We start from the raw sequence: 10,636 nt of genomic DNA, 5'->3' as shown, positions 1-10,636 counted from the left end.
ACCTTTGCACTGAGCTTGATTTATAAAATTTATGGATCAAAATATCCTGTAAAATTGAGTTAATGAGGAAAATATGAGAAAAATAGAGTAAAATCATTTTAAATGTTTTTATATCCACTCCATTAGCTATTAAAAAAAATTGTGTTTCTGGCCCCGCTTTTTCCAGGGATGCAAAATTGCATTGTTTCGTAGTTTTTTCACTTCTCAAAACAAAAGAAGGATTTTTTGCTTTGAACTTCAAGGCTCTATTTTTTGTTTTGAACAGCCTTTGACAACTGTGTCAGGACTGTGGAAGAATGAATGAATGTATTATACTTTCGTATTCAATACAATACCAGTAATACCATCAAACATTAAATTTTGCATCCAGCAATATTGAACCATTTTTATCCACTTTATACCTTTTCTATTCTGATATTTCATTCTCTAAAGACCTTGAGCCCATACATTAAGTTATTGTTGACTATGACAAAGTACTTCCAATACTTTATCTTGCTAAAAAGCATCTAAAATAAAAATTGTAAATTAAAAAAAGTAGCAAGAGTGGACCTTTAATTTGAGAGATTGACCTAGGATTTATTGTAGAAGTTCTTACAGGAATAATTCTGACTTTCTTTATTCTTCCTTTCATTTTTTTTTTATCTGTGTTCAGATGGAAGACGTCATAGCTCGCATGCAAGATGAGAAAAATGGGATTCCTATTCGTACAGTCAAAAGTTTTCTTTCCAAGATCCCCAGTGTCTTTTCTGGTAAGAGTCAGTGTGATTTTGATATTATTTAAGATTTCCATTTTACATTGTGTAAGAGGATGCTCAAGTGGCAAACATTTACCTTAGTGTTATGGGGAATTCACATTTGCCTGGTCTGAGGAGAAACTAACTACCCTACCCTTTCAGTACCTTGATAATAAAAATTGTTTATATATTTCTTGCACATTAAAATGTGTTTTCATGTATGTGTTTTTGTCCAGTAGTTTTTCCGAAGGCAGTACTTACTTTACTGTAAAAATTCAATTTATTTTTATTGCAGTGTTTTTGCATTTCAGATCTGATTTTTAACTTGTTTATATGGCAAGTATAAATAGTTTAAAATATAGGCCAGTATATGAATATAAGAACTATTATATCATCAGCACAAGAAAATAGTAATCATAGCGCTCTACATGATGCTGAATTGTTGATATTTCTTACAACACTTACAATCTGCTTTTATGAGCTTTGGCTGAGATTTCTGTGATGACATGCAAAACAGCCATAAACTTTATAGGTAACCCAAGCCAGTACTGTTGCATTCACAAAAATATGTTCATTTTTTAATTAACTAGTACTAACTAGTAACTATCTATTTAATACTGGGAGGAGGTGGAGGGAAGGAAGAAAAAGCATAGCAATTCATTTTTTTTCATTTTTAGATTTTCTACCTCAAATACAATTGCAGTAGGTTACTGAAAACAAAAAACCAGAAAACAGGAAAGCACAGCTATATTTTTAATGCACTTAATATTTACATTCCTTCTGCTGGAAAAAAGAAAAAAAAAAAAGTAGTACATATATTTGCATGTATTTACAAAGGCATGTATTATATCTAGCCAGCTGCCCAGGAAAACATCCCATACAATTTGGAGCTTTGCAATTGTTTGATTGAGGAGAGAAAAATAAGTAGGTATGCCGCAGTTAAGTCATGTTTCTACAAGTGGTCGGACTCATGCTTGTGTCTATGCCATAGATAATACCTGTTAGAGCCTTTAAACAATCTTTAAAATTAATCTTAACAATTCATAGATATCCTTAGGGTCTGGGGAAGAGAATACATAGAGGGGATGTTATCAGCGCTTACAAATATCTAAAGGGTGGATGTCAAGTGGATGGAGCTAGCCTCTTTTCAGTTATGCCGAGCTACAGAGGCAATGAGCCCACACTGGAGAAGTGGAAGTTTGCTATGAAAATGAGAAAAAAGTTTTTTTACATTGGTATTACACAACACTGGAACAGGCTGCACAGAGAGCTTGTGGAGACTCTTTGTCTGGATATAGCAAAAAACCACCTGGAAACTTTCTCCAGCAAGCTACTTTAGCTGGGAGTTGGACTTCATGATTTCCAGAGGACGCTTCCAATTCTGTACTTCTGTCTTACAGGCTATCACTGTAAAAGCAGGAGGGGTATTTTAATTTTTGTTTTCTTGTATTTCATACTATTGTTTCTAAAAACAGAATGGCAGACTAGTTTAGACAGCAAATAGTCCTTATTGCAGAATTACTGACCATGTCTATTAAGGACGAATAAATTAGCAAAAGAAGTTTGGGGAAAGGTATCTGAATGTGACCTGTTAGTAGAATGTTATGATTGTAAAAAATGGGACAATGTGACTGTATTATCTCATTTACTGTGTCATCCCTTTGATGTTTTTACAAGTAAAATATACACACAGAGAAACATTTCAGATATAGGTAATTCTTCACAGCCAGTACTCTATGCATTGTTATTCTTCACAAGATCACAAACGGAAAAATAATAATATGTTAAGGATTATTTCACCTTGTGAAATTTTGAAAAAATATATTTCTTATATTTCATGTTTTCATGGAGAGCAAATATGCTGCTTAATGTTGAAGCCTCATACATATGTTCCTGAGTGTGTGTAATCTGCTTGAATTCAAACAAAATTTTCATTTGATTTCTGTCTTGAAATCTTTCAAAAAGAAATAATTTAGTTGAGTTTACCAGATTAAAATATGCTTAGATTGAGTTTGGAAGCTATTTGATGAAAAAGAATACAGACCCATACATGTATCATAATAGTACTCATATTTTCATCAGGAGCATATATGCTTATTTGGGAGTGTGCAAGATTGAGTAAGCAGCAAATTTATCTGTGGTGTAAATTTACTAGCTAGTGAATTGCAGACTAGTTTGGATAACAGTATTTCAGTCACCTAGGAGGTGAAATGAATTATGAAAAAACTCTCAATTCTTGACTGAACTCCAATGTGCAAAAATACAAAACTCTGAAAACAAGGAGGTAAAAAACAGACATAAAAATTGACAGTTGTCCTATTCCTTATACTCCATCCCTTGGTTTGGAGAAGTTCTTCACAGCTGTTTAGCATCAATGATGTTAATGATACTCATTTAAATTCTTTTATACCATAAAATTATACCTCATATTATTCAAATAGCTATGGTGAACAACTCAGTATATTGCAAAGTTTGTAACAGAAATGATAAGGCTTATTATACATATTAATGAACAAATACTGAAGAGGAAAAAATGCATCCTTGACTAATTCCAAGTGGCACTTTGCATAAAAGAATCATTGGAAGTGCAGTACTGAGAGCTGACTACTGACTTCTATTTGTATTTCTGGTAGACCTACAACCTGTTGTGCTCATCAGTAGATGTCTGTGGTGCATTTTAATTTATCATGGCAAGCAACAAAAATATCAAATCTCAGAATTATGCTGCAGTGTTTCTTCTTGGATGTGATGAGCTAATGGTTTCATTGCATTCAATATTTTTTACCAATGTTTATGCCATTCATAGAATAGATATTCTACTGACTACCCAGCTATAACTTGCTTAATCAGATAGCACTTCACTGATTAGTCCTGATACTAACTGCCTTCTGGAGCCATTGTTACAGGATACTGTATGCCTAGTGTGATTTTGACCAATAATATTTTTACACTAGATGTTAGCCCTTATTGAATCTTGCTAAATGACCTCATTCAGCTAGTGCTTGTGAGGTCTTTGAACAGAAAGAAATGTGCTGTAGCAGATGGTCTTTGTAATGATAGTTTACATCAAGCTGACTCACCACAATGTTATTTGCAACTAGGCTCAGAGTAGATACGAACAGATGAATAAGCATGTAGAGCTTTGTAGAAAACAGACTAATGGGCCTAAGCATCCTAGAACATCACTGGTTAAAAACAGACTTATACTGTGAGTACCACACTGGTCATTGCTAATGGTAATTCTTTTGGAAGGTGTGTGATTGTCTTCTGGATGAACAAGTAGTCAATGAGTTTGGGGTTACATCAGGCTTGCAGCCAGTCACTAGAAAGGTTCTGCTGAGCTCCATTTTAGGGCCAGTTCTCTTCAGTTTTCATCAATGACTTGGATACAGGACTTGAAGATATACAAAGTACATTCATTGACAGCATTAAATTGGAAGGAGCTGCTAACTCCTTTGAGCATAAAGAATCCTTGGCAAAGAGATCTTGACAACTTGGAGGACCAGGAAACCACCAACCATATGATGCTCCACAAAGCAAGTGCTGCATTCTGTACCTGGGAAAGGAAAACCTTGGATGTATGTATAGACTGGGGGAAGAAAGACTGGAGATCAGCCTCACGGAAAGGCATGTGGGGGTTGTAGTTGATAAGTTTCATTTGTCAACAGCGTGCCCTGGCAGTCCAAAGGGCTAACCGTACCCTGGGGTGCACCAGCCCAGCACTGCCACCAGGCGAGGGAAGGGGTTCTTCCACTCTGCTCTGCACTAGTGTGACATCACCTTGGGCACTGTGTGCAGTTTTGCGCACTACAGTATGAGGAAAGAAATATACTAGAGAACACCTAAGGAAGATGGTAATGGCTCTATAGGGCAAGGTGGGTGAGGAGCAGCTTGGTTTGTTCAGCCCAGAGCAAAGGAGGCTGAAAAGAGGCTTTGTGGCAACTGCAGCTCCTCACAGGGAGAGGAGGGGTAGCGCTGTACTCTGGTGATAGCAACAGGGCCCAAGGGAATGGCATGGAGCTGCGTCAGGGCATAAGGAAAAGGTTCTTCACCAGAGGGTGGTTGGGCACTGGAACAGTCTCCCGAGGGCAACGTTCTTGGCCCCAAGCCTGCTGGAGTTCAAGAAGTGTTTGAACAACACTCAGAAATACAGTTTGAATTTTGGTTAGTTTTGTGTGGAGCCAGGAGTTGGACTTGATGATTCTTGTGGTCCTTCCAACTCACGATATTTTGAGATTCGGTGACTACTTAAGCATATTGCCACACTATGGTGGAAGATATCATAGTTCAAATAATAGCTTCTGGGTCTTTGTGAGTGGAATAACTATTTTTACTACGAAGAAATAGTCTGCTTGTGACCATTCACATTATTATCTTAATCATTTGTAGTAGCCATGGAATTTGTCTTTGTGTATCTTATTGAATCACAGAACGGTTTGGGTTGAAAGAGACTTTCAAGATCACCTAGTTTCAACCCCCCTCCTATAGGCAGGGACACCTCCCTCTAGACGAGGTTTCTCAAAGTCCCATCCAGCCCAGCCTTGAATGCTTCCAGGGAGGGGGCATTTCATGTTCATCTTCTAATTGCGTGATCTATAGTGTTTCTGAAAAAACAGAAGCAGGCTTTCACCTAGATATTATTTCTCCATGGAATATTCTCCCAGACTTCTATATGCATTATTTGTTGTGTCTGAATCATTTTACTGCTTTTTTAGTATCCATTAGGTCTCTTGATCACCTTGAGTCTGTATCAAAAAGCGCAGAACAGAGACTATGATGAGAGCTAAACAGAAACTATGTGAAAAGAAGACTCAGGAATAACTGATAGCCAAATCTGAATTCAGTGAATTAAGCCTACACGTACATCTCCGTAGAGACAGGCTGCATTTTCAACAGGGCTAATGGATAAATTGAGTATTTCACACATGAGATGATGGAAAGATGAGTAAGTATAATTTGAAAGTAGCTGTTTTCTTTTTATTTTGCAGCACGATAAAGACAATAGATTTTCTTGAGTGTTTTGCCCAGTTCACTACAGTGTCTAGTATGGAATGGATAGATCGCTGTGCTTCAGTATAGTCTTTCACTAGTCACCACACAAATTCATAACCTTTATTGGGGGTTTAGTGACTGCACGGTGATTTAAAGAATGTATTTTAAGATCAAGTTAGTGAGCTACTAAGGCTAATACAGAATCTACCATAAAATCCTACTTAAATTATTGGCTTCAAGAAACAAGAAGAAATTTACTGATTTCCAAATGTTATGAAGCTATTAAATGATGATGTGATAGAAGCTGGTAATGTAAACTAGATGTTTTTATGGAGTTTATTACATAACATATTTTCTATTGCACTGCTCCAACTTAGAACTGGTGAGCTGTACAATGTGTGGCTTTTGTTTGTTTATGAATTGTGTTATTTTAGGAGCATGTAAGAGAGCCTAAAGTATCTCTGGTTCAGTTCATGTAAGCTAGAAGTTTCTTTAAGGAGAGAGTGAGTCAGTTTTCTCATTAGCTTTGAGCATATTGTTACAAATCTGGGCATCTAAAACTGAGTTGGAATTGACACCTGTGTTGTGTCCGTGTGGTTCCTAGGGAATTTGATGGTCTTCCATTCAATGGTAAAATTCTAGTTATCTTTGTATCTGGATCATAGTCATTTTCTACCATTAATTCTGATGACCACAGTCATAGGCATTCAGTTTTCAGGAGGCACATATTTGAAACAGTAGTTGATAGATGACTAAAAATAATGCAGGACCCCCCACAGGCCTACAATCTGTAGTCTAAAGTTGAAGTCATAATTATGTTATTTATCAGATATATATTATGGCTTTGATTTGAAACTTTAAAGGCTCCAAGAAAAAAAAAAAAGGCAGGAGAATTTGCTCCTTCCATGTGATTATTTTTGATTTTGATGAACAAAGGAAGGGCTTGCTGTTGTTGTCTCCGTGGTTTTAAAATGCTTTGAAAGAGTGAAGATGTTTATATAGACATCTTGCCAGTCAACAACAATAATTGCATGAAGATTGTCATGTGCGTTCTTTACTAACAGTGATTAGAGCATCAGGAATAAAAAGAAGGCAATTTGCCAGGGACATGGTTCACATTAGGCCTGGAAATGGATAAAAAAACTTGCTTGAAATGATGATGAATGTAGGGAGTCTGACATATGAATCATAAGGATTAGGAGGAGCTCTAAAATATCATTTTTATTTTTACTAAGGAGAGATAGCAAGTAAATGCCAAAGTTTTGATGTTCACTTTCCAGCAGAAAGAAGCATTCAGAGTTTGTGGATAATGCTCTGAAATACTCAATGGTTTGTTTTAGGGATCTTAGCAAGGCAGATGGTCAATACTAGTACTGAAAGCTTCATAAGGTAATCAGGATGTGGATATTTTTAAAGACAGATATAGTGATGGAGAGATTTCATGGTTGTTACAGATTACCAGTGTGATGGTAATATAATTTAAAACGGGATTTTAAATTATGTAGTACTCAGATATGCTTGCTGATAAACGTGATGGCAGGAAAAACTGAACAAAATCTGTGGAGAATATGCCCATAGAGTGGTGTGTAAATGTATACAAGGGATGCTGTTTAGTGTTTTTTTGAAGGAATGGGGAGATGTATGAGAAATGTTAGTTCAGTTAAAGTGTACATGCAGAGGCAGAATAAAAGGTATCTAAGGAGAGAGTTTTCATGCAAGTTGTTCCTAGCTGTTTCTGTTGTGTGGCTCAATACTTTTAGAAAGGAGTCACAGCTTGAACCAGCAATGATAGGCAAAGGTCAGTAGAAAGATGGTTTATAAAGTCTCCTGAGTCACAGAGAAGGTAAAAAGATTCATTTATCATTTTCAGGAAAATATAATCCATAAAAAATCTTTAGCTTTTTTCTCATTCCTAGATGTGAGGATGACATTGTGCCTATTCCATATATGCACTGCATTTTCCCATTTTTAGAAAGTTTATTGCCATCATATGACATTTTAGTCTATCAGTTTTCCTAATCTCAGAAAATGCATTTTTCTTTTTTTCTGGGGAAATTGTTAAGGTAATGAGATGCTGCATTTTGATCTGTGAATGTATTCACATGATCATAAATTTTCAATCTTTATTTTAGCATTTATATTATGCTTGATGAAATAAGAAATCTATATGTTTAAACCTCAAACACTCAGCCGACGGAGTGTCGGAGGACTGGCAGACTGGCAGACCAGCCGTGGTCTGGTCAGAGGTAGTGAGAGATACTCCAGAAGAAAGCAGTGTCATGGTAGCCCATCTCACCCACAGATCATCGATGGTTAAGCCCCAGATATGAATGAATCACAGGAGCTGCCTACAACAACAGTATTGCTTGTTATACAGAGGCAAGCAGCAAAAAATAAAGAGCAGTACAGAGGAAACTGGATGACTCAGGGCACTAATGACAAGAGAGTGTTTCATCTGTCATTAGTTTTGGTATTGCCCAACTGAGTAATGAGTTGTTAAAATCTGATGACTGTTCAGTGCTGCATATGAAATGAGTTGATAGGTTTATCCAATTCAGTACTGAAAAGTACCTACTGAAAAGATACAAGAGAATTGTATTGAACTTGGGTTGACAGAAAAGAAACCCCACCGAAGCATAATACTTCAGTCATCTGGTACCTCTGAAGCAATGTAATATTGCATTATAGGTAAATGCAAGGAGTTTTGAATTTCCATTTTTTTGTGTCTTTTCTAGAATAAATTAACCATGCAGGAGAATCTAGGATTCCCTTATCCCAAGCCCTTGATTTTATGTACTTTTTTCTCCCTTCAGTGTATCTCCAGTGCTAGGTTGTGCAACTTATGCAGAAAAAAAGGTGTTAGAATAATTTGTTTTTCTCTTTTTTTCCACATCACCCAGTCACAAACTTTTAAAACTCCACCCCCCTCCCCCCCCCAGACTTACTATTTATTGGGGAACATAGATGACATACCCCAGTTTTTTTAAGATTTGACTAGTAATATGAAACGTTCAGTCAGATGGAGATTCAGTTTTCTTTGGTAATTAAGGAAAGAAGATAGTTATAAGTTGGTAAGAAGTTCCTGCTTTCTTTAATTCCTTCAAGTCCCCCACCGCCTTCCCCTTTGTACTGCATTCTTCTTCAGGTATAATTCAATAGTAATTGCTGTGTACTCTATGCCAGTTATTTGCAAGGTATGTTGTTTGCAAGCAGAGCCTTCAGTGTTAAAGATGCAAGTTGGTAGACTTGATTGGATTCAATCTTAGTAAAAGGTTTGATGAAATAAAAAGATCTTTGTCAGTACAGGAATGACAGAAGTTATCTTATTCCCTCTTTTATTTTCTTCTCAAAGACAGGAACTTGCCATCTTTACAGTTTCAGTTTTCAAACCAGACCTTTTGAAAATAAAAGTTAACAACGCTCTATCCCCAAATGAATAGTTGGTTTGAATTTAAAGTACCAATCATTCTTGTGTATTGTATTCATTATTTTGTCAAAAGGTGACTGATTTGCATTCATATGTTCATGGTCTTTTGGGAGTTGATATTTTTCGGTAGAAGGCTCTTATATATTGAAATCATGTTTATGATTTTTCAAGACATTAGTAGAAGAACTTACTAAAGTTGCAGCATAAGATTGGATGTGCAGTCGTTTCAAGATACTGAGATAATGAACTGGTTAATGCGTGATGCTTTGTATGCTTTACCATATGGCAAAACAAAAGTAGATATTTAAGTGCTGTTTGCACATGTTTACCTCACAATTCCTGTTTGTTTGTATGTCAGTCTTGGCCACATCATGCATATTGGAAATATGGCCATTGAAGGGTAATCTTAAACTGCTTACAACTTGACAGAACTTTTGCTTTTTTATCAATCAGTGCTGTAGCTGTGGAGCTCAGCTATGTCAGCTCTGTGTGATGTGCTGGGTTGGGCTGTGACCGCCCTAGAACATTCAGCTTGTATTCCATTGGAATGAGAAGTAAATGAAAGAAGTAAAAAACTATTTTGAATAACCATGGTATTCAATGATAATTTTGCTTCCTGTTTTCATTTTAAGAAAGTCGTGTGTTAATATCAGGCTTTTGCTAATCTCTGTCAGAATTAAAATATTTTCAAAATGTGTAAGGATTTTCATCTGTTATTTTCAACAGAACAATAAATTCTTATTTTTTATTTCTTCCTCCTAACCAAGCAAAAGAAGTACAAAAAAAGTTTCAGTTCAGTGGTGATTACCATTGGAAGCATTAGTAGAAAGAAGAAAATACAGTAATGAAACTTTGAGGTAATTTAGCAAAATTGTTCTAAGAAAGTGAAATATACTGAAAACCCATTGAGAAGTCTTTTACAGCAATTTGTACCTAAGACAGTCATTATAAATGTCTGTTCCCTTAAAGTCAGTAGATTATGAAAAGCTTAATTTCACAGATACTTGCAAAATAAGCAGGTCCAAAAGTCATGCTTTCGCAGGAAAAAGATGTTAATAACTGCTCTTTTGTTTAGAGATTTGAGATCAATGGAAACATTCATTTTTTATTTGTGGTTCATCCGTAAGGAGTGCACTGTTGGAATTAGATGATCCCTTGCTTCCCAAGTGCTGCATAAACTCTGAGCATGCTTCCAGATAAATAGCTCTGGGGCTTGCTGATTATAAATATTTTTTTTTTCCTAACTTCTTCTAATATGTTGTTTTGTCTTGAAAGTGTTTCCCTCAATCTTTGTACCTTCTTCTTTCAAGCCTCTTGTATGTAAATTTTGCCTGATTTTTTAATTATTTTACTTCATTGGGGGGGGGTTGGGGAAGAGGATTGTAGCTGTGAAGTCTGAGTACTTCTGAGCAGCATATGGGAAAACTTTGTTATGGTGCAACTACTTTGGTGTACTTTGCCATTTCTTGACATCCAGCCCCTA

General features: G+C 36.1%; 1 protein-coding gene across 1 annotated transcript in view; it reads left to right on the top strand.

Annotated features, from left to right (window-relative positions):
• Positions 1–652: 652 nt before the first annotated feature.
• Positions 653–10,636, top strand: part of RGS7 (regulator of G protein signaling 7) — a 116,421-nt gene continuing 106,437 nt past the window's right edge. Inside the window, exon 1 of the mRNA XM_042881893.1 lies at positions 653–749. Within this exon, the coding sequence (XP_042737827.1) occupies positions 653–749 (97 nt within the window). The remainder of the gene's footprint in view (positions 750–10,636) is intronic.

The sequence above is a fragment of the Lagopus leucura genome, unplaced genomic scaffold (genome assembly GCF_019238085.1).
Source record: "Lagopus leucura isolate 7727_CA_CO unplaced genomic scaffold, USGS_WTPT01 Super-Scaffold_73, whole genome shotgun sequence".
Classification (NCBI taxonomy): Eukaryota; Metazoa; Chordata; class Aves; order Galliformes; family Phasianidae; genus Lagopus; species Lagopus leucura.
This window is presented reverse-complemented; position numbering and strand designations above follow the sequence as displayed.